At 53.4% G+C, this 23450-nt stretch overlaps 2 protein-coding genes across 2 annotated transcripts; one reads left to right on the top strand and one right to left on the bottom strand.

Moving 5' to 3' along the window:
* Window positions 1-116: 116 nt before the first annotated feature.
* On the bottom strand, window positions 117-1211 carry LOC104381666 (endosome-associated-trafficking regulator 1). The gene is made up of 2 exons (XM_009989438.2): window positions 1094-1211; window positions 117-691 (listed from the first exon to the last, which is right to left on the bottom strand). The coding sequence occupies exons 1-2, from the start codon at window positions 1209-1211 to the stop codon at window positions 117-119; spliced, it is 693 nt and encodes a 230-aa protein (XP_009987740.2).
* Window positions 1212-15925: 14714 nt separating this feature from the next.
* On the top strand, window positions 15926-22434 carry KDELR3 (KDEL endoplasmic reticulum protein retention receptor 3). The gene is made up of 5 exons (XM_086611072.1): window positions 15926-16336; window positions 17298-17398; window positions 18001-18159; window positions 18488-18740; window positions 22394-22434. Exons 1-5 carry the CDS (start codon window positions 16246-16248, stop codon window positions 22432-22434), a joined length of 645 nt encoding a protein of 214 aa, XP_086467198.1. The 5' UTR covers window positions 15926-16245.
* Window positions 22435-23450: the final 1016 nt, after the last annotated feature.

The following is a 23450-nucleotide window of genomic DNA, read 5'->3' as shown; positions in this document are numbered from 1 at the left end:
ATTCAAACACACACACACACACGTGATGTGAGAGCAAATGGTTTTAGTATGGGTTGTAGTGGGAGACCAGTGGTCTCAGTCCATATGCTTACCCGTAGGACCCACAGAGAATTAGTTCATAGCTCTTTTTCTGCTTCAACTTCAGAAATTTTGCCGGTAGATTTAAGGATCTCAGCAACAAAATGCAGGGACTCTGCTCCAGAGGCCAGTTGTCTGATGGACCAGTTTGCACCCGTGATTATCTCGTGGAGGTTCTGCAAAGCGAAGTCTATGTTGTGCTTCACAGCTCCCAGTTCCATCGTTTGGCCTGCTCTGAGATTTTCGTTCTCTGCCTTGGAGCTCTCCAGCTCTCTCTGGAGAATAAGGATCTCGTGCTTCAGCTTCTCCACGTTGCTTTCTGCCTCCAGAGCCCGCTGGGTCATTTCCTGGATACTCCACTCCGTCAGCTGGACAAAGGACTGTAGCTCCCAGGCTTCCCTCTGCTCTTTGGCCAGACTGGCCTTCAGCTGCCTCTCCAGGCTCTGCAGCGTGTACATCCGGCTCTCCAAGGAGCTCTGCATGCTCCTGATCAGCCTCTTGAGCATGGTGTTCTCCTCCCTGAGCTCGTCGTAGGTCAGCTGCAGGGATGGCAGCTTCCTGTCCCCAATGGCCTCCTCGTGCAGCATGTGGGGCTCTGTTCCCCTGGTGCCCTCTGGGTACCCCAAATAAGGGTCACTGGCATGAGCCCATGAGGCAAAAGCATCCATCCCCAAGTGCTTGCCCACGCTACACTGGAAAGGGACATAGGAGTCACACGGTGCCATACTGGCAGTTTGGAGAACACGTGACCTTTGATGTACAGGAGGGTGACAAGTCCAGCTGTGGTCCTCATCTTCAGATAAGCTGTCAGACACTTCTGTGTCTTTGTAAAGTGGTCCCTGAAACCCTTGAGCTTCTTCCTCAAGCTCCAGTGCATGCTATGACAAATATTGCATGCTCAGGCACCTCTTGGCATATATTCTATTTTTCACTCTTTTGTCTTTGACCATGTAAGAGTGCGTAGGATTTAGGGAAAACGGGATGGGTTCCTCCAGATCCTTCATCTGACTCTCACCTGAGCTGTCATGGGTCTTGCACTGGGGTGGAGGATGTGCAGACTGGCAGGGGTAGCTGAATTTGTCACCATCGTCATAATCTTCCAAGTCTTGAGATACTGGGCAGACGGTCTCCATTGTCCCAGAAATGCCAAGCAGCCATGACATTTCTCAGGACCCTTTGGGCTGCGGCAAGTGGGAGGATCCAAATCACCTTCCTGGAGCTCAGGTCATGCAGGCAAGTGACACTGACAAGCAGCGTGCCAACTTCTACAGCCTCAGCAATGCTCGTGGGGGAAGATCACCAGGGTGTGTGGGAGGGAGTGGAGGGGAGAATGGGGCATCTCTGTGTCTTTGCTGTGGGTAGAACAGGAATCACTAAGGTCTATGATGTCATCGTGTGACTTCACTGCCTGCTGCGAGATCATGACCAGGGAGAGAGGAACCAATCAACTGCAAAAGTGCTTTTTGAGCAGTAAGATGATGATCTGAGCCTCCCATGGCCGCAGAGCTGACCCCAGCTGAGGGATGCTGCCAGCGGGCATTGAGACACTCATGAAGCTACCTGAGATCTCCGGTGTGCATTAGGGACAAAGACCAGCTGGCCCCAAGAAGGCAGCATGGGGCAGAGGGGACAACTGTGCCCCACGGGCTACCTCAGGTTAGCTGTGGGAGGGTGAGATGAGACCGAGAGATCTCCGGCAGCCAGATTTTTGGTATTTTGGTTGCCAGGGCTTATCCTGGGCAGAGGCAGACATCAACAGCGCTTTGGCCAGAGGCATCGCCCCAAGCTGGCCAGCCGGCCAGCGATGGGCCCCCGCCGTGGTGCTGCCAATCTGATTCATCCCCTGCTGCCAGCTGGCGCAGGGAAGCGTTAGTAATACCGGGCGCCACAAACTCAGAGCGGCACGAGCCAGGAGACGAACAAAAATAAACCCACTTACCACTTCCACCCCAACACACCCCCACAGCGCACGGTGCCGCCATAGGAAAGACAGCGGGCAGGCAAGAAGCCCCGGGCTGAGTCCTGTCATCACATCGCGCCAGCATTCACATTAGCCCCCCGGAGACGCCACGCCAGGAGGTGATGCAGCCACAGTCCTTCCTCATCAGCTGGTGGCCCAGGGCCATCAGCGGAGTGTCTGCCTGCAAAACAGGTGTCAGCAGCTCAGCAAGGCCAGGGGCTGAACCAGGAGCCTGAACCCTATGCAAACAGTTCAAATGGCCATGAAAGGGTCCCGTTGCTCCTTGGAAACCTGAAACACAAATGATATGAAGTTCAACAAGGCCAAGTGCAAGGTCCTGCACGTGGGTCGGGGCAATCCCGAGCACAAGTACAGGTTGGGTGGAGAATGGATTGAGAGCAGCCTTGAGGAAAAGGACTTGGGAGTGCTGGTGGATGAGAAGCTCAACATGAGCCGGCAATGTGCGCTGGCAGCCCAGAAAGCGAGCCGTATCCTGGGCTGCATCCAAAGAAGCGTGGCCAGCAGGTCGAGGGAGGTGATTCTGCCCCTCTACTCTGCTCTCGTGAGACAACACCTGGAATACTGTGTTCAGCTCTGGAGTCCCCAGCATGAGAAGGACATGGAGCTACTGGAGCGAGTCCAGAGGAGGGCCACGAAGATGATCTGAGGGCTGGAACACCTCTGCTATGAAGACAGGCTGAGAGAGTTGGGGCTGTTCAGCCTGGAGAAGAGAAGGCTCTGGGGTGATCTTATTGCAGCCTTCCAGTATTTGAAGGGGGCCTACAGGAAAGCTGGAGAGGGACTTTTTACAAGGGCGTGTAGTGATAGGACAAGGGGAAATGGCTTTAAACTGAAAGAGGGGAGATTTAGATTAGATATAAGGAAGATATTTTTCGCTCAGAGGGTGGTGAGGCAGTGGAACAGGTTGCCCGGAGAAGTTGTGGATGCCCCATCCCTGGAAGTGTTCAAGGCCAGGCTGGATGAGGCTTTGAGCAACCTGGTGTAGTGGAGGGTTTCCCTGCCCATGGCAGGGGGGTTGGAACTAGATGATCTTTGAGGTCCTTTCCAACTCTAACCATTCTATGATTCTATGAAGGGGCGATGCCTCCAGCAAAAGGGGATGCCATTCCTGTCCTGAACAGGCAGCTGCCTATTGTACAGACCAGGGGGAGGGAAGCCTGGCTGAGCACAGGGGTTGCGTGAGAGAACTCCAGAGCATGCCCAAGGATCTTTCTTGGAGCTTGCTCTGCCTCCTGGGAGCCAATGTGCACAGAGGAAGCTGGGGAGTCAGCAGCCACTCCTGGGGAGTGGGATGAAACACCACCAGTGGGTGCAGCGTGGGCCATACTGGGAGATGCTAGGCAGGAGACTTGCGGTCCTGAGAGATGCCTCTCCATCCCTCCTGTCCCCAGCATACATGAACACCCACACATTTCATGGCCTGAGGAGGCCCCCTGGCACTTTAGGAAGCCATTGCAGCATGGGCATCACAGTCCCTGTTTTGCAGTGTTGAAGCTGTCGGCCAGGTGAGTCTCCAGGGACCAACAGCTGCCTCCAGCCCTGCAGCCTGGGCTGCCCTTCCCTCCTTCCCAAACTCCTGCGCCCTAGTTTGAGTGATGTTGGGGACACCAACACTGTGCTGCAGTCATCCCCACCTTCCCGGGTGACACCATGCTCCAGTGGCACAAGCCACTGCACCAGACAAGCAGACACGTGGGGCCAGGCTGCTACCATCACTTTCCAAGGGATCTGCGAGCTAATAGTAACATCAGGGAGTGTGGTGCTAATGTAATGCCTCCATCACTTCATCCCAGTACACGGTATAGCTTGAACATCTCAGGCTTTCTCCAGCCCCTGCCAGAACGGATCATATTTGACAATCTTTCTTTAAATTTGTGGTGGAAGAGTCTCATGAAACAGAACAGAAAAGTCCACGCCGAAGCACTCCCCCACTTCTCTTTTTATAACAACCGTATCTGGTGCTCTGGGACATACACCGTGAGCAACGATGATGGAAAAATCCCAGGGTATTTTTACACCCTTAGTCTTTGCTTTATCTGGAGCCGTCTGGCAAATGCTTCCCTCCTGTCTGTGGTCAATGCCGCAGCCGCTGGTTGTGCCGCACTTCGTGCCTTTATTCCTCTTACCGACTGGGTGGCACCGCCTGGTTTTGAGATCAGCATCCACAGATCCATCCTGCCGCTCGGGTGCAGTGACAACACGGCTGACGTCTTCTCACCTCTTGGGTATTCAGGGTGGAAACATCCGCAGCAGAGAGGGGACCCCTTTGGCTTTTTGCAGAGCCTCGCAGACCCACAGCATTCGGTTTGTCCTCTCCATCCTCTTTGTAACTCCGTCTCGTATCCTCTTCCTCACAAATACTCCCCGGTGTTCATGCCAGGGCTTGTAGGGTTGATCGGAGCTGTGGGACCATCTCGCTGCAAGAGGCAGTGGCCAAGCTCTCGCTCCTCTGTGCCCAGCGGGGCTGGGTGCTAGGAGCTGTACGAACAGGCGCGAAGGCACAAGTCACCGTGCGGGAGAGTTTTTACCATATTAAAAAGGCAAGTGACATATGGAAGGTGAGGGGAGGAAGCTGTAATCAACTCCATACCATTTTTATATACACACTTCTGCCTTTTCGTTCAATAATTATAAATAGATCGAGTGAGTGCCAACAGTCCCCATCTGCCCCGCAAGGCACGAGCCGCTGACCAGCTTCTCTCTCCAAAAGAGGATTTTATTAACGTGCCTCTGCCCAGTTTATATTTTGGGGTGAAGTGAGAGGGGAGCATTTTTTTTTTTCCCTCCCATGAAGCCCTGGAGCCTGGGATGGATAATATGAAAACAAAACAAATGATTTGAAGTTAAACCATCTCAGTGTGTGACTCAGAGCTATTCATAGCTCTCTGAAGCCAGCTGCAGCAACGGAGCCAGAAGGATTCTGCCCGTATTATTATTCCAATTACCATCTGAATTAAAAGTTTGAGCAGTGATCAGCCCACATACTGACGGGAGGGGGAGAGAAGAAAGCAAGAGAGAAGGAGAGAAAGAGAGAGAGGGAGAAAACACAGATAAAAATGGGATCTGCACAAAGGTCCCCGGGATGACAAAGTCGGGAAGAGGCACGGAAAGGTGACAACATCACCTCCTGCTTGCTCCCACACCGCCCCGGCAATCCCTGTTCGGCCGCACCGGCTGGGCAACGGCACTGCAAGAGCGGCAGCCCGCTCCACGGGATCCCAGCTGAGAGCAGGAGATCCCACAGCCGGGCTGGTGGGATTGTCATGGGCACTCACCCACTCTCCTCCAGTTGAAACGGGGCTGGGGGGACAAGAGGCAGGGGCTGGGGGGTAGCCAAGTAGGAGAGTAAGGAGGGGATGCTGCTGGGAATAAGTCCCCACTTTTTCTTGTCAAGTGAGGTAGGTAGCTGTTATTCTCTGTGGCTGGCAATACAGGGAAAATTAAATGCTCAGAAGCCCCCTGGCCTTCCCTGGATGTTGTTCTTGGCCAAAAAGGAGCTGGGCTTTGTGGCAGCCAGGGCACAGACCGCGTCCCACCTGTTCCCGAGGAAGCACTGAGGCTGACGTATGCCCCGGCATACATCCTGCCAAAATCATGGACTAGACCCTGAAGAATTGGTGCAAAACCCACAAGAGCTGAAAAATCAAAGGTGTTGGGATGTTCCCAAGGTCCCCACGTCCTGGGTGGCTGAGGTGGGCTCAGGGCACTTCCTCCAGCTTCCCAGCATGACTGCATCAGCGAAAGGCACATCTCCCTCATCCTCCCATGCCAGGAGCTCCCATCACTGAGCATCCTGCCCTGCGGCAGCCTTGCCAAAAGACTGTCCCCAGAAGCGTCTCTGCGCCCCAGTGTCTTTCCAGCACCGAGCCCCTCCTGAGCCCATGCCAGCCTGGCCAGGAGGGCTGCCCACGCACAGCCTCTCAATGGCTTTTGGCTAGCTGGGGATGAGGATCGTTACTGATGCATGGGAAAAGGGGGGTAAGGGTGGCCAACATCATCTGCCTGACTCCTGCGGTTGCACCCCTAACAGGGCAGAGGCTGTCTGCTGGCGCATCTGCAAAGCGCCCGGCAAGGCAGGTGCCTGAAAATGGGTTATGAACGATGATAACAACAGCGACAGTGACAAAGGGCGAGCAATAACCAGGGCAAAGCCTGCTCTGCACCGAGCCCCCAACCGAGAGAGGCTGCAGCCGCAGCTCCGCACCCGGCTGCTGCGTGAGGTCTTGGTTCCCAGCCTGGCCTGGCTGCTCAGCACTAACCCATCAGTGACAGGAAAAAAAATATTGCCCCTCAAAACCCTTGTCGCTACTCTAACAAGGAGCCCCGCAGAGCCACCAGCCTCCTGAGGTGGTCCTGTCTTCTCCCCTTTCAGCTGTGCCTGCTAAGCTTCTGAAACAGAGCTGGGGCAGCGTCCCAGGTAAGCTGTGAAACTGTGCTCCCATGGGGAGCAGATCGACCATCTCGCTACCAGCCTGCTGACTGCAGCTTGCTCAGACCTGTTTAAACAAACGCACCTGAAAGACATCAAGCCTGACCACTGCCCGACACCCACGGTACGAAGAATCGTCCCCCCCTTCCTTCTCCTGCCCCGGGCTCCCTGAGGCAGCAGGGGCTGCCGGCGCAGACAGGCTCGGGCATGGGGGGAGAGCGGTGCAAAGCAGGATGCAGCAGCCACGTTTGCGCGCTGCTACGCCTGCCTATGATATCCCTCCTCCCCACCGTCGTTACAAGTTGCCGTCGTACCCCTGCTCCTCCGGGCTGCGACACTCGCTCCCACTGGAGCCCTGCCTGCTCACCTGCCCCTCGCCCGCTGTCCCTTGGTGCTGCCCAAAGCTTCTGCCTGGTCGCCTCCGGCCGGACGTGAGGCTCTTTCTAGGTGGTGGAAATGACGGGGACAGAAGAGGAGAGGACTTCTGGGGACGCTGGGTCTAGTCTTGTGGCAGGCACCGCCTCTTCGTAATGCCATCGAGCTTTTCAGAGGGACAAAGCGCCTGCCTGTCCAGCCTCTGGGATCCCTGGTGCCCTTCAGCCCCTGTGCTCACCGTGCTGCTGGTGAGGCCAATCTATACAGCTCTCATGGGGCTACAGGGCTGCTTTACCCTCCTCTATAGCGGAGACACTTCTGATGTCCTCTTTCTATAAGTCTCTTTTTGGCTGGCCCCGCTGCGTGGGTGCCAGCAAATGCCGTGCCCAGCACAGAAAGGGAGCGGGTGAGAGGAGAGGGGAGAGCAAAGATCAAGGGAGGGGAAGGGAGAACAGGCAGCGGGATGAGGCTGGCTGATCGTTGCACCAGTGCTGACACCGCTTGCCGGGAAGGGAGGAAGGGAAGGAGGTGGAGGATGGAGGCAGGAGAGGTTGTCAGGGTCTTTTCTCCGAGCCTTTCGCAGGGGACAGAGTGGGGGACGCTGCCTCCCTCGTTTTACAGAGCACCAGGCTCCCTCTGAAGCGTTTCGGGAGAAATGTTGCCATAGAAATAAAACAGCCGTCCAGATTGCGAGGGGCAGGCCTGCCGCCACGGTGGTGGGGGCTGGCGCGGGCAGGGTGGTGGCAGGAGTCTCTGGTCAGTAGCCTGAGGCCGTGCCGGGCCAGAGAATACCTTGTCCTCTATCCTCTGCTCCCTCATCTCTGGTGAGAGCAGCCATGGTGCTGCCATGCCACAGCGTGGCCAGTGCCGGCCCCAGGTGACATCTCCTCCCTAAATGCACCAGCAGGTCCATGCTGAAACTACTCCTGCAGGCAAGGTGTCTCCCACCAGGCTCTCCAGAGGACGGGTATGGACGTGCATGGATCTCTCAGGCACTTGGGACGGGGTTGTGCTGCAGCTGGCTCCTATCCCGTGTCTGCCCAGGCCACGACACTGCCCTCGCTGCTGGAGAACGAGCCTGAGAGGTCCAGGGATGAGAACTGGCTCAAAAACAGCCCCTGCCTCTCCTGAGCCCCCACTGCTGGGGAATAAGCATCTCTCCTGAGACGGGGCTTCAAGATCAATCATCTCTTGTAAAGCCACCTTGTTTGAGGAGGAAAACCAGTGCCAGTTTCTCCAGGGGCTCCATGTGAGGCCCCTCCAGGAGCAGCGCCGTCGGGGAACGCAAACTTAGCCCAACGCGGTTCCGCAGCACTGTGAGGCAAGCGCAGACGGCTTCACTCGGTCCTCACCATTCACAGAAAAACAAGCGCCAGCAGGAGGCTGGGGAGCCACACGCATGAGTAAGGGATCGATCGCTAAGACACGAGCATCCATCTATTGATCCCCGGCCACGCTGTCGGGTTAAGCCAACACAGTGCAATAAAGAGACAGGACAGTGGGAACTTGCTGAGGGCAGATTGCCATTAACCGCTCTGCTCTGCGTTTGCACTGATGTCAGCGTGCGGCGGGCGCAGGTATCCACCACCATGTCCTCCTCTCCCTTGCTGGCACCCTCTCGCCGGTGATACCATGCCAGGATCACAGCTGCTCCCAGGGGGGGCTGGTGGCCACGCTTGGGGTGGCTGAGCAGCTGGAGGGGCCAGCAAGGACAAGCCCTGCCAGGTAATTCTGTCCTTCCCATGCCACGTCCTCACTTCCTGGCTTTCCTTGCAAACCACGGCAGGGGCCACAGGGGGCAAGGACCGCTGCCAGCCCCCTGCCAGCACCACACATCATGGCACTTGGTCTTGGCACCCGAGGAGGGGGAGAGATGGAAGAGGAGAAAGGTGGAGGAGAAGGAGCCCCAGTTCCCTGCAGATCAGCCCCCTCCAGCTCATCCTTTCTGTGGCCACCCTCACCATCCCTCCTCTTCCCCACCATCCCCTGTCCCCGCTGGGCTCACCTTTCCCTCCCAAGACACACATTCCCCCTGTGCTTATTAGTATTGTCAGTGGCTACAAACAAGGGTGGCCACATGTGGTGGTGACTCAGGCATCAGTGGGCACCACTTCTGATGGTGAACGGAGAGGGGACACGTCCCCGTGTCTTTGGTAAAACGTGCTAGCTGTGCACCCACCCATCCCCATCCGGGCTCCAGGTGACCCCAAGCCCTGGGTCCCTCTCCACACCTCCCACCTCCTCCAGATGCCTCCTCTCAAGAAGGTGAGGAGGGCACAGAGCAAGGGTTGAGGGTAGTCTTGGAGTCATGTCACCTCCGTCATGCATCCCCCACCTGTGCTGCCCTTCACAGCACACCCCCCTAAAGGGAGGATGGGGGAAGGGAGAGGCTCCTGAGCCGCCATCCACTTTGCCCTGGATGGAGCTGGGGCTGGGCGGTGAGAACGGGAAACTCTAGGCTCTTGGCAGAGGGATTTGGTTGTCTCCAGGTGATTTGCCAGGAGAGAGGGCATCTGAGGCTGAAGGTGGCACCAGGGATGTCCGAGGTGACCTGCCTGCACCATGCAAACCTGCCTGCCTGCTCCCACGCTGGCAGGGATGCTGGCCTTGCCAACAGGGAGCAAAGGCAGAGTTTCTCTGGCATTTTGCTCATGGCTTCCTCCTGAGCTCCTTCACCCAAACCCAGTATCCAGAAGACCCTTTGCACTGTGCCTATTGGGGGAATGTTGGACCACCACTGGCAGGATCAGCCATGCTGGGACTAGAAGAGCTGGAAGGCAAGGGAGAGGGGGGCAGGTCTGGAGCCCAAAAAGCTCCACGGGCAGTGGGAGATCCAACACAGCCGCTTCAGCCCCGGCTGCACCCAAGTGCTTGGAGAATGGTCTCTGTCTCCGTTCTTCTCTGGGAATTGGCCAGGAATGTCACCCGCGTGGAGCACGAGGAACGAAAGGTGAGCGAGACTCAGCCCCAGACGAGAAGGTGCTAAGGAAACACAGGGAGCCGAAAAAAAGAAGTTACCTGCAAAGTGACTGAAGTGACGGTGGCGAGGGGCAGGGAGGGAAGTTGAGGAGGTTTATGGGCAGGTACCCACCCCTGCCCCTCGGCCCGCAGCCATCCCGGGAGCCATATGTGCATACGCCGTGCACACAGGCAACTTTATTATTCACTGGCACGCTCACATGAAGCCACGCATCTCTCCCTAAGTTATATTTATAGCTGCTCCTCAGAGCGAGCGCAGATGAAACAATACATTATTTTCCTAAGGAAAAAACCCCTTCCCGATCTCATGCCGGTGAGGGGAGCAGCACACCCCGGCACCGCCTCTTACCCGCGTCCTGCCGAGGGCTGCCGCCTGCTCCAGCCGTGCCGAGCCAACATCAGAGGAAGGGGAAAGCGGCCGGTTTCTCCATCTCACCATTAAATGTCTCAGCCGGACTGGAGGAATCTGGGAGGTCTCTCTGCAGCCTTCTCTCGCCTCTGGCTTGGGTTTTTTACCCCCCTTAATTCTCCGCCGAGACCTGCTCCTCTCCTAACTCTGCCCTGCCCACGCCAGCGTTCTCCTCCTGCCTCTGCCTCAGAATTTTTCGCTCCCGGGAGCATCCATCCCACAGAGCGCTGATGTGCCTTCGGTGACGGGTTCAGGTGTCCCCCTCCTGCCTGGCTCCCTCCTTCTCTGGCATTATTCACCCATGCTCCTCGCTGCTCCCCTGCTCTAGTCCCCAAATCCCCCCTCTCCCTTCCACTCTTCCTCCCTTCCCGCTCCGCTCCCTTTCCCTGGCTGCCTCTCCCCCTCGCTGATTGCTATGCAGTCTGTAGCTGAGAAGTCAGTAACTCTGTGGAAGGATCCAACAGCTTTCCGCTACTTTAGCCCATCCTCGCGTGTGAGCTCAGAGCCGCGGAGGCACTGCTGCGGAGCCACCATGGGGGAGACCAGAACACAACTGTCAGCAGCGGGAAGGGGACGGTGAAGCCGCCGGGTGCCACCGGGGAGGCGAATCCTCCCGCCGGGCTGGTGCAAGGGGCTGAAATATCCACTGTCGGGTTTTTTTTTCCCACCTGGATTTGGGGTGCTGGGCTGACACCCCGCCCTGAGGAAGGACCAGGCTCTCCCAGCTGGTGCAGAGCGTTTGCCGCAGGGCATCCGCAACTCAGCCTCCCAGCCCTGCAGTGCTGGGGCTGTCCTGCTGGGACAGGCGATGGCAGGGATGGGAGCAGGAGGGACCAGCCCTCGTGTCTCCAGGATGGTGCACGGCCACCCTGCCAGGAAACCTGTCCCAGAAACCTCCCCTGGGTCTCCATGGCCAGCAGCATCACAGTGACTTGGAAGAGGTCACTTTGTGGTAGCAAGGCGAGGGGTTGGCAAAGCTGAAGGCTGAAGAGAGCCCTGACCCTGAGGCAATGGCTGTAGGGACGGGCTCCTGGGGACAGCCTCATGCCAGATTGGCAGGGTCCGTGACAATGGTTTCCATCTCGCTGTCTCATCTGCTGTCCTCAGTGTTAAGGCCTGTGCTGGAAAGTAAAAAAGATAAGAAAAACATTTTTTGAGTGTCCTGTGGGTCTCAGTCCTGCGACAATCATGACCCTCCCTCTCAAAATCATCCCAAGATCCCCTGGCACATGGATGCCTCCTCACACAACACGCTGCAGGGACTGCCATCCCTGGCCAGCATCAGCAAGCACTGCTGTGGCCAGCGCATCCTGCCCTCCCCTGGCCGAGCCACCCCAGGGGGAGCAGAGGGTATTGTTAGCAGCCCTCCATGCAGATAAGCAGCTGCAAATGGGGAGCATGGCAGCCTCCTGCACTGGCCATCTCACCCTTGCTCAGCCACCGCTGGTCCCCGACACTCGAACCGGGGTCCTGGGCAGCCATGGTGCCCGGATGGAGCGGGGCCAGCCTGCTCCCTCTGTCTCCTCTGCAGCCATCCCTACAGCGACCTTGTTGAGGATCAGAGAGGAGACTTACTTTCACAAAAGCCCTGTCCCCAGGCCCCGTGGGTCCGCATCCCAAGAACCACCGCCTGTGAGCCACGCGGGTCCCCCGTGGCAAAGCATAGCTGCCCTTTGGCACCAAGATGGGGCCTTTCTCCTTCGCGTGGTAAAGGGATGAAGATGCTGCTGAGACATCTTGCTCCTTCCCCGGGTGGGCGAAGGTGCCAGGCACCCGTGCAGCCCTGCAGCTCCTTCAGCTCCAGGTTGGGTTCCACCATCTCTGCTTTTGCTCCTCATCGCTGGCTCCTCCCAAGACTTCACCATGTTCCCTACCTCTGGGCAGCAAAAGGATGAATAGCTGCACCTCATGAACAGTGAAGCACCCTGGCACAGCCAACAGGCAGCTGGCACAGCTGAGGACATTGAGAAGAACATGGGAATGTTGCATCCAGGATGTCACCAGTCCCTCAGTGTCCTTGTGCCCCGAGGGTGTCATGCCCTGGCCGCCCCAAGCCCATCGGCCCCTGCAGTGAGGTGGCTCACACTCACCACCCCCGCCCGTCTCCACCAGCACCGTCTTTAATAAGAAGCGTGAAATATTTTAGCACCTATGGAAAAGCCACCACAGACGGTGGTGGCAGCCGTTGCCAGGGAGACGCTCCCAAAAATAGCCCCACTCCGCCAACCTTTCCCGATGCTGCTGTGGGGATGAAGGAGGCAGAGGGATAGAGGGATGGAAGGAGGGATGGATGGAGGAATGTTTGGAGGGATGGATGGAGGGATAGTGGAGTGGATGGAAGGATGGAGGACGGAGGGATGGAGGGATGGATGGAAAGCGATGGAGGGGTGGATGCAGGAGAAAGCAGGAACTCTTGGGAAGGTGAGCAAGCACTGCCTGGCCACTCTCCTGCTCAGGGCTGAAGATAAGCACGTCTTCATCTTCACTGTGCCAGCAGCCCCTGCTTGGGCACCTATGGTCCTGCTTTTCTGTGACACCAGCTAAGCCGTCATGAACCCTTGAGCAGTCTCTGCCCTGGGCAGGTCTGACTTTGAATATGTAAACCAGACATCCCAGTTTTGGTTTCCTTAGCACCTGCCAGGCTCCCTCTGCCATCCTCTTTCAGCCATCCCGTCTGCGTCCCCAGTGCCTCACAACTGCCCTGTCTGAGCTGCCCCCGTCACAGGGGCAGAGATGGTGAGTGACCGAGGTAGCCCGTGAAGCTCACCCGCTCTGGGGATGCTGAATCGCTTCCCTCTCTGGGACTGCTCTGGAGTGAATCCTGGGGGCTGCCCACGCTCTTAGAAGGACTGGATGCGGACTGAGACTCAGCCTGTGACAGAAATGGAGGGAGACTCCAAGCAGCAGCCCAGGAGGAAAAGTGAAGAAGCCTTCCTGGTGGCTGGAAACAAATGCTTTAGTGAGAAGGAAACCTCCTTCTCCCATTTTCTTGTGCCATTGCCATTGCTTTGCGTCATTGCCGTCACCTCACACCATTGCCACCACCTCACAGGACAGGCAGAGGAGGGGAAGGGCCCTCAACAGAGCTGCTGCCACCTGACCTAGGGGCTCTGCAGGAGAAGGAGCCTCCCAGAGCAGCAAAGGCAGAGAGAGAAACCTAAAAATAGAATTAAAGGGGAGAAAAAAAAGGAAAAAAAAAAGAAAAAAAATCCCAACCCCAAATTCCCATTTTTAATGCCAAATCCCAGCTCACTCGCCTCCCTGTCACCCTGGCGACATTCCTTGCGGTCACCATGGAAACGGGATGCATGGAGAGAGCATCACCATGCGGGGAGGTGGCAGTGCCCAGCATTATTTCGGGAGGCAGGGAGACACTCGGTGCAAGGCTCTTCATGTTGTGGCAGAGAGGGAGGAGGGAAGGTTTATTTTTACTTGCTCCGACTTCATGTGCCAGTTTTTCCTTCTCCAAGTGCCCGGGTGCCCCTCACCCTCCTGGCAGCTTTCCCACAGCCCTCCCACATGCCGCACAGGGACGTCCCATGGGGAGACCCCAGCCCCACCACTGCATCACAGCTGGATGAGCTCGGCTGGGCTGCTCCCGTGAAGTCCCTCTGATGGTCACCTCACACGGCAGTTCCTGGTGCCACAGCAGGAAATACCAGCGTGGCTTGGAGCTGACCAGCTCTTCTTGGGAAAATGCAAGGTGAAGGAAATAAACTTTTGCCACCCAAAACAGTCTTACCCATATGCAGGAGGCTTCACTCTGAGCGAAACAAGAAGCTACAAAGAGGAGGGGAGAGACAAGAGGATGACAAGGCCTCTCAGATGTTCATAGATTCATAGATTCATAGATTTCTAGGTTGGAAAAGACCTTAGAGATCATCGAGTCCAACCATCCCTAATCCCCATTAAACCATATCCTCAAGTAGCTCATCCACCCTATTCTTAAACACATCCAGGGATGGGGACTCAACCACCTCCCTGGGCAGATGTTGTGTCCCAGGGGCTTGGGAGGGGATCTGTTTCAAAAGCGGCACCTAAATCTGTTTCTTCCCCTAAAACCTCCCATCCCCGCTCCACAACTCAAACTCTCTCTGCCCACCTGTGAAAGGTCCTGGGATTACACGGACCTGCTGGGGCTTGGCATTCACCAGCACCTGCATGGCCTTGCAGAGATCTGCTGAAACCCTGGGCAGCTCCGCTCTGGCAGCTGGAAACCCAGTTTCAGCCAGTCCCTATCCTGTCACTCCTTTGCTAATGCTCTCTTCTCCCACCTCACCGACCTCTGCCTCGGTGCCCTGGCAGGGGCAGGCAGGGCCCTCCCCAGTTTCACAGAGCCAAGTGAGTGTTTTCCAGTCTGGCCTGGGAACACGGCTGGAAAAGCCCAGTGCGGCAGGTGCTGGAGCAGCAGAGAGGGAAAACACAGCAGCCAGACTAATGGGCAGGGAGGAAATGTATGCAAATGTATTCAGAAAGGAATCCGGTGATGCTAATAGACTTGTTAGTCCTCTCAGTAAGCACCAGGAATAATATTTTTACACTTTAATCATTAAGGATTTTACTCCAAGCGAGCACGTAAGGACGTGCCAACAGAGGGAGACATGGAGGAGATGGCCACCGGCGATGGCTGGGGACAGGGAGGGCAGCAGCCAGAGCCGGCCACAGGGCAAGAGCAGGCAGTCATGCAAGCCCTGAGTAACCACATTAGACCCGTGGCCAGATGCAATTTGCTCAGGGATGAGGTGACAAATTAAAACATCCATTTGGTTGTATTAAAGCAGCTCTATATTGGTGATTAGATAAAGAATACCTAATGGCTCCGTCTCGATACGGAGGTTCCTTCGCTGCTGCCATGAGACCTTCCTGCGCTTACTGCGGCTGCAAGGACAAGATTTACCCAGCCAAGCTGGTCATCCAGGGCTGGTTTTGAATATATTAAAACTTTATGACCATCGCTACTAAGTTCCTTTCTGTTAAATCTGTAAAAATGGCAGTATCTGCATGCTGCTTTCACTCAAGGCATGTATTATGTTGTTTGTCATCCATCCACTCGCAGGAATTCAGGATTAATATTTTCAGTGAAGTTCATTTCACACCAGCTCTTGGGATGATCTTTTTTTTTCCCCTCCAAGGTTGGGCTCTCAGATCAGCACTGCTCCAGACAGGACACCCGAAGGTGAGGGCGGCTGGCAGAGGTCCACCAGGGAATGGCTGTGACATACAGCTGCAGCAGCCCAATAATTCAGATCTCTCCTTGCTTCTTCATTTGCTCCAGGAGACAAGGTAGAGTGCCAGGGAGAAGGTGCTGGAGGTGGGACGGTGCCAGGGAGGGCAGAGGGCAGGAGGCTGCCAGCTGGGAGCTGGGCAGAGATTAATGCACCCATGGGCACCGTCCCTGGAAAGCCTGGCCCTCGCCGGAGGGTACGTCCCCAAGGTCAGAAGATGAGAATCCCTTTCCCTCTGCCTTTTCCCCTTTAACGACACTTCCGCGTGTAACTTGAGACAAGTTGAGGAAGAAAAAAGAGGAAAGGAAAAAAAAGAAAAAGGGGAAAACAGCGCAGTTATTCCCGCCTCTGCCTCCTCCTCCCTCCCCTCCCGGACAGCCAAGAGCCACGTCACCGTCACCCAGCGCCGGCTTTGGGGCTGCTCGGCAGGCTCAGCCTGGGGCTCTCCAGGGGACAAACCCCAACTTTCGGCCTGGAGCAGAGAGAGGAAGGCCCTGGGAGGGGAGAGAGAAAAATCCACCTTGAGGAAAAAGTGAGCAAGGGAGACGTCCAGCTTGAGTGCCTTGCAGGGAAAAGGCATTTGCGACCAGCGGAGAGGGGAGCCTGAACTTTTCTCTGCCAGAAGAGAGGGCTCCGCTCTTGAGAAAAAAGAAAAGTTGAGCTGGAGGAGAGTGTCCACTCGGTCAAGGCTCGGGGGTGAAAAACTCCCTGCTCCCGCCCCCCTCAGCCACAGAAAGCCCCTCACTCCAGAGGAGCCCCCCGCAGAACCATGAACGTCTTCCGCATCCTGGGGGACATCTCCCACTTGCTGGCCATCATCATCCTCCTGCTGAAGATCCAGAAGTCCAAGTCCTGTGCTGGTGAGTGTTCCATGTCCCGGGGAAGGAGGGAGACCCTTTTTGAAGGCTTGGCAAGGGATGCAAGAAAAGTGGGTGCCAAAAAGGCTAGCGATAGCCCATGCATGCTTACAGCCCTGCCCGGTGGGCTCTTGGAGGGAAGTCATCCTCCTGCTCCAGGAGTTCTCCCTGCCAGGAGGAGAAGGCTGCACTGGAAGGATGTGATGTGGCAAGGCGCATGGCCTCATGTAGGTGTTGGACTCGGGGTGGTGAAGCACAGGGGAGGGCAGCAAGGCCGGAGGGAGGTGGAAAACGAGCGCAAGACATTGTGGTGGCACCAAAACCGATGACCTCGAGAGAACGCTGATTTAGATCGGAGGTCCTACCAGCCGATGGGCAGGTACCAGAGGCTGCCCCATCCCTGGACCAGGAAATCAGGGCAGCGGCTTCCCGCAGGAGGATTTTGCTCAGAGCTCATGGTTTCCTCCCCAGGAGACTTCGAGGCTGGGATACAGCACCACGGCCGTTGTCACAGGTAGAGAAACAGGTGGGCCTGTCTGCCTCTCTCTGCCAGTGCTGACTAAGCTCCATCAGCGTACTTGTGCTGGTCCATGATCCCAAAGCTCTTCCCTGGTGAGGCAGATGTCACGTCACACAACCCCCCGGCAGGTGAAGGGGGGAAGGGAGGGAAGAGAAAAGCATTTTGTTGGCTGAATTGGCCAAAGCAGTGAACATGCCCACTGAGTGCTGGTACCCACGACCCAAGGCAGGACTCAAGGGTGTCAGCAGGAGCCTGCCCTGTTACTTGGGAGACTCCGGACAGTCCTGGGGTAGGTCTAGAGCTACCACAGCACCTACACACCAGACAAGGCTCACAAAGCAACGTGTGTATATAACTGCTTCCAAAGAAGGGATTAAGGGGAAACCACCATCCTAAGGGTCTTTCCTCTCATCTGCCTTACCTTCCTTTCTTCCTGCCACACAGGAATCTCTGGGAAGAGTCAGATTCTTTTTGCTCTCGTCTTCACAACCCGCTATCTGGACCTGTTCACCGTCTTCATCTCCATCTACAACACCGTGATGAAGGTAAGGAAAGGGCAGTGCGGAAACAGAGGCTCCCCTCAGCTCACTGTGGCTTCTTGGGGAGGTGAGGGTACATAGTCATGAAGTTTTTCAGCCAGAGGGAAGAAGGAGCAATTCCATCTTCCTCACCTTTGCCAACACTACAGGGAGTTATACACAGGAAGGGTGGATAAAGATGCTTCCTTTGGTGTCACTGGCCCTCCGTTGACCAAAAAAGCTCCTCCCCACAGTCAGTGAGCAAGTTGAGCCTATCACATTTAGTACCACCAAACCAGAATAAGCTGCCATGAATCGAACCTGGTTAGCTCTTGCACTGCAGGAGCATTAACAGATGGCTACCACTAAGTCAACCTATTCACATAGAGCCCTAGAGGGCTCAAGCAAGTGTGATCTCATGGTTGGGCAATCTTTTCCCGGCCACTGGAGTATCTCCAGCAGAAGTCAATCCACAAGCCAGCACAGAAAAATCATTCACCACTATCTCACCCTGGCATGGCCTCACCAGTACTGGGTTAGAAGATCTTGACTTTGGCAAAACCATCCTCTCTTCAAGCACAGAAGGTGTAATCACAGTATGGTCTTGCCATCTCCCTTCCCTCCCCCAGGTCATTTTTTTGATATGTGCTTACATCACTGTTTACATGATCTACGTGAAATTCCGGAAAACGTTTGACAGCGAGAATGACTCCTTTCGCCTTGAGTTCCTGCTGGTCCCTGTCGCAGGCCTGTCATTTCTGGAGAACTACAGCTTCACCCCCTTGGAGGTAAGGAAAACCTGAGGCAGGAAAGGGGAGAGGAAACAGCAGCCTGACACCAGACAGCAGAGTTAGCAGCATATTGAATAGTTGAGATTTTTAACAGCAAAAGCAGGCAGGAAAGGCAAGGTTGGCAAGCCTTCAAGACCATGCCATCTATAGAGCAGCTCAGTGCTGTCTCCTCTCAGTCCCAGCACAGCAGGCTCATTTTCCCCAACTCCAGAAGCACTACTCATCCCGCTCGCACATTGGTGCTCTGCCAAATGAAAAGCTTTAGGGCTTAACGCGTATTAACCATCACCAAGACTCTCCAGTGCCTTCATTTTGTATCTCACAGATACTCTGGACCTTCTCCATCTACCTGGAGTCCGTGGCTATCCTTCCTCAGCTCTTCATGATCAGCAAGACAGGAGAAGCAGAGACCATCACGACACACTACCTTTTCTTCCTGGGCCTCTACCGCGCTCTCTACATTGCCAACTGGGTCTGGCGCTACTACACGGAGAATTTCTATGACCAGATCGCTGTAGTTTCTGGGGTGGTACAAACCATCTTCTACTGTGACTTCTTCTATCTCTACGTTACCAAAGGTAGGTAAATAGGAAATAGGTTGGTATAAATCTGAAATGTTCATTCAGCACTCTGGCAACACATGGTGGAGCTGCAGCTTGCCATGCGTTAACCCTTACATGACTTTATTCTCTGCTGTATTTAGGACATACTGTCCACCTAAAATCCAGTTTAAAACCATGTATCTGTTGAATGCAAGTGGGCATCTCTGCTCATAAGGCTCTGGATGCGCATGTGAAACAAAGCAGAACTTAAACCAGAGCTAAGGCTGGTTTAACCCCACCTTGGGAAGTTAACAACTGAAGTCTATTCAATTCTACGTACATTTTGAAAGATTCTGAATCGTGCAAAAAAACTTTGAGGGGGGGAAAAAAATAGCTGTAGTTCAACAATGTACCTCAGAAAGCAACTGCAGACATATGGAGATATTATTTAGCCTACTTTTTCTTTTGATGGAAAGGTGTAACATTCTCAAGAACTGATTCTGTAGGAAGACAGGCATCTGCATGGACAAGAGGCCCCTTTCTGCTTCCTAAAATCAGATGCCCCTTCCACTTCGGCGCCATGCTTTGGTAAACAGCTACGTACCAGAGCTAACAAGTGCATCAAGGGCATAAAATCTGGTGGAACGTGCTATGGTTTGCTGAGGCCGAAGTACACTTTAAAACACTCTTCTGTTGAGGAGGGTGGAATTTGATGAAATCTAGCCGAGCGGACAAATGTTTTCTTCCCTCTTCACATTCCCGAACTTGTCTGCCAAAAGCAGTAGTGATCGCCCGTGTTTGATGTTTCGAGGGACGGATCTTTGGTAGCTTCACGCAATATACCTGCTGACAGAGAGGTGACAGGAGCACTGAGCAGGTGGCCGGCTTTGGCAGACTAAGACTTCCTTCTGTCATTAAAACATTTTTGTAGCCAGAAAAGTACTTAGTAAAACTGCCATCAAGGTGCTCCACGTCAATTCCCTTTTTTTTTTCTAACTAATTCCCATTTTAGCTTTGCTCAATTCATGTGTCCTGTGTCCTTCTGTATTTTGTCAGAAACCCATACCCTTTGTAGTTGTGGATAGTGGAACAAAAGTGGGAAAAAAACAACTGCTGGCTTTCAGTCTCACATCACTAGGGATAGAGCTGCAAAATTTAGATGATACAGGAGGCAGAAGAAAAAAAACATTTGTCCCTGGGACATCACAGCAGGAAGAGAATTGCTTTTCTTTTTTTCTTTTACACAAATGTTCTGGATCATGGGAGAGAAAAGGTGACTGAAGATATGCAAATGCTTTGCAGTCATTTACGAAAACCAGAAATATCATAGCAGGTTGCATCTCTCACACTTGCAAAAAAACCCATCTTTTCAAAACATTTCTAACACTGAAGAGCTCAGACAAAAGGGCAGTGACGCTGGAAAAAAAAGCAAAGGTGTGTTATATAAAGACGTGTATTTAATAAGGCTTCAGAGCCTATACCAAAGTATTGTAAAGGGATTTTTATAGAATGCAACTTCTCTTTGTTTTCAAAACTAGATGAGCTCCTTTCTGTTTAACACAAGGATCTGAAAGGTATTCCGAGGGAGCTCTTAGCTCTCAAAAGCTTGTATTTCACAGAACAGATGAAGTTGGGAGCAACTGGGAGGGATCATCTAATCCCCCTTCCTGCTCACAGCAAGGTCACCTAGAGCAGGTTGTTCAAGGTCTCGTCCAGTCTCTCCAGGATGGAGGTACCACAGCCTCTCTGGGCAACCTGTGCTGGTGTCTGACCACCCTCACTGCAAAATACTTTTTTCTTATGTTTAAGTAGAATTTCCAATCATCCTTTCCCCTGTCAGTGGGCACCACTGAGCAGAGTCTGGCTCTGTCTCCTTTACTTCCCCCATCAGGCATTTAGACACATGGAGAAGATCCCCCTCAGCCTTCTCCAGGCTGAGTAGTCTCAGCTCTCAGCCTGTGCTCTTACATCAGATGCTCCAGTCCCTTAATCGTGCTTGTGGCCTTTCTGGACTTGCTCCAGTACATCCCTTTATTTTGGACTGAGGAGCTCAGAACTGGATCCGTCACTCCCAGTGTGGCGTCACCAGGGCTGAGCAGAGAGGAAGGACCACCTCCCTCAGCCTGCCAGCGATGCAGCTCTGGAGGCTGTTTTCATTCTTTGCCACGTGGGCACAGTGGTGGCTCATGTTCAACTTGATGTTCACCAAGCTGCCTTTCCTGCCAAGCTGCTTTCCACCTGGGCAGCCCCCAGCACATACTGGTGTATGAGATTGTTCCGCTCCAGGAGCAGGAAGTGGCATTTCCTTTTGCTGACCTTCATGAGGGCCCCATCACTCCATTTCTCCAGCGCAGCACAGTCCTTCTGACCCCATCTGGTGTATCAGCCACTCTCCTTTGTTGTGCATCATCAGCAAATCACTGAGGGTGTACTCAGCCCTTTCCTCTGGCACCAAACAAAGAAGTTGAGCAGTACTGGCCCCAGTTCCCACCCCCAGGATAAAGCACGAGCACCAGGTCACCAGCTGGACTTCACACTGCTGATCACCACACGGCCAGGACAGACACTTCTCCATCCACCTTACCTAAGCTTATGGGCCTCTGGTAATTCCAAGAGGCCTCTCATCCCAGCTTCCAGCACAGATGAGGTGGGGCAGGTTCTGAGGAGTCTTGTCACACACCATTTAATCAGGTCAAGTTCTCTATTAAAAGGAGGGGGAGCTAGAAAGCACTGGGGGTAGAACAGCAGACTCCATATTGCATGATGAAGAAAAATGAGGAAACTAAGAGGGTCCACACATGCGAAAGAGTAACCATGGAAGAGGAAACAAGAACTTTTTCCTTTAGCAAAAAGGACAGTAAATAGATTTATAAATATTTATTTGTTGTATAAATTTATAAATTTAAAATTTAAATTTATTTAAATAATTTAAATATAATTTTAAATAATTTAAAACCCCCCAGTACCTAAAAGGGGGCCTACAGGAAAGCCGGAGAGGGACTTTTTACAAGGGTGTGTAGTGATAGGACAAGGGGCAATGGATTTAAACTGAAAGAGGGCAGATTTAGGTTAGATATAAGGAAGAAATTTTTCACTCTGAGAGTGGTGAGGCAGTGGAACAGGTTGCCCAGAGAAGTTGTGGATGCCCCATCCCTGGCAATGTTCAAGACCAGGTTGGACGAGGCTTTGGGCAACCTGGTGTAGTGGAGGGTTTCCCTGCCCATGGCAGGGGGGTTGGAACTAGATGATCTTTAAGGTCCTTCCAACCCTAACCATTCTATGATTCTATGATTTTGGGAGCTTTCCCCCTTAGAAGCAATTTTGTTGTGGTTGTCTCCCATCAAATACACATAAATCCTTCCCTTTTCTCTGGATTCCTTAATTTTACCCTTCTCACTGAATTCTCCTAGATGCTCCTTCCACAATGAACAGGATCCTCCAGAGCTATTAGCATACACTTGTAACCGAGGACAAGCAGTTGCGTTACCTGGCACTATTCCTACTGGCCTACAGTAGCACATGGAGGATGCCCAAGAAGGTCCATTCCATAGCCGTAATTTCAATGCCATTTGCAAACCTGGCAATGTGCTATCTAGTGCTCTACACAGCCAGTTCAGAAATGTGTTTGTTGGAACAATGAAACAGTTTTCCCAAAGTTCCTTCATCATCTTCTCTTTCTCTTTGCACAGTCCTAAAAGGAAAGAAGCTAAGCCTTCCCATGCCTGTTTGAAGAAGTTTCCACAGACAACGCAAAATCCCAAAGATGAAGCTCTTAAGATCACAGCTTTGCTTTCCTGGCCCTTTTTGACTCAGCTGAGTTTCACTCTAGTGCCAGCATAACAGTGAGGCCTGGAAAGCTGGTGTGCTTTTCATCTGTGTGACTTCCCCTCTTTATTGGAAAAAAAAAAAAAAAAAAAATTTTTACTTGAATTTGGTATTAGTAAGTAATGCTGGTCAATACTGAAGTAGTGCAAATTATTCTCTCCCGGCTTTTCCCAGCATCTACCTCCAACAAATGCCTCCACCTTGACCTTGAGGCAGCACAAGGAGTACAAGGGAAACTGTCACTGCCTTTAGTCCTTCAGCCCTTTAACCAGTGCCTGTGGTAAAGCGAACATGGCACTGTGAAGTCTGATGCCATAAAAAAAGGCCACTGACCCATTTCACATGTGGCCACATCTGACAAAGCAGATGCTACAAACTATTACTTAAACTCTGCATGAACTAACATCCTCCTGAAAATTAACTCTAACTGACCCCCTCGTTCTCTTCAAGTCCCGTAACATTCAGGAAAACTAACTCCCTTTGAATGACATGAATGTCCCAATTTCACAGGTATCCAGACATCCTCCCCCATCATTTTCAGTGACAGCAGTTCCTCATATTCTACAAATGGGTATCATTTCAATTAAAATTCAGTGGGTTATTTCCAACTCCTTGAATTTGACTTTTTTTCAAGAACTGGGAAGAACGGGGCAAAGACTGTTTTACACTCCAGAAATAAAGACAAAGTTCACAATTTATTGACAACAGTGTTTTTATTTATACCTACAAAAGAAAACAAGATGGTATCAAAAGGACAATTTACAAACTAAGAATAGTAACATAGCTCTTAGTATCCTGTGTCTGAACATCACAGATCTATGAATCTCTCAATTCAAGTCTTCGTTAATACAACAGGAATGTGTTCAGAGACCAGCAGGTGTGTGAAACAAGATGCTGATCCCACACAAAGCCACTAACCCT

The sequence above is a fragment of the Tauraco erythrolophus genome, chromosome 4, assembly GCF_009769465.1.
Source record: "Tauraco erythrolophus isolate bTauEry1 chromosome 4, bTauEry1.pri, whole genome shotgun sequence".
NCBI classification, from domain to species: Eukaryota; Metazoa; Chordata; class Aves; order Musophagiformes; family Musophagidae; genus Tauraco; species Tauraco erythrolophus.
Note: the sequence above shows the minus strand (reverse complement) of the source record. Positions and strands in the feature narration are given on the sequence as shown.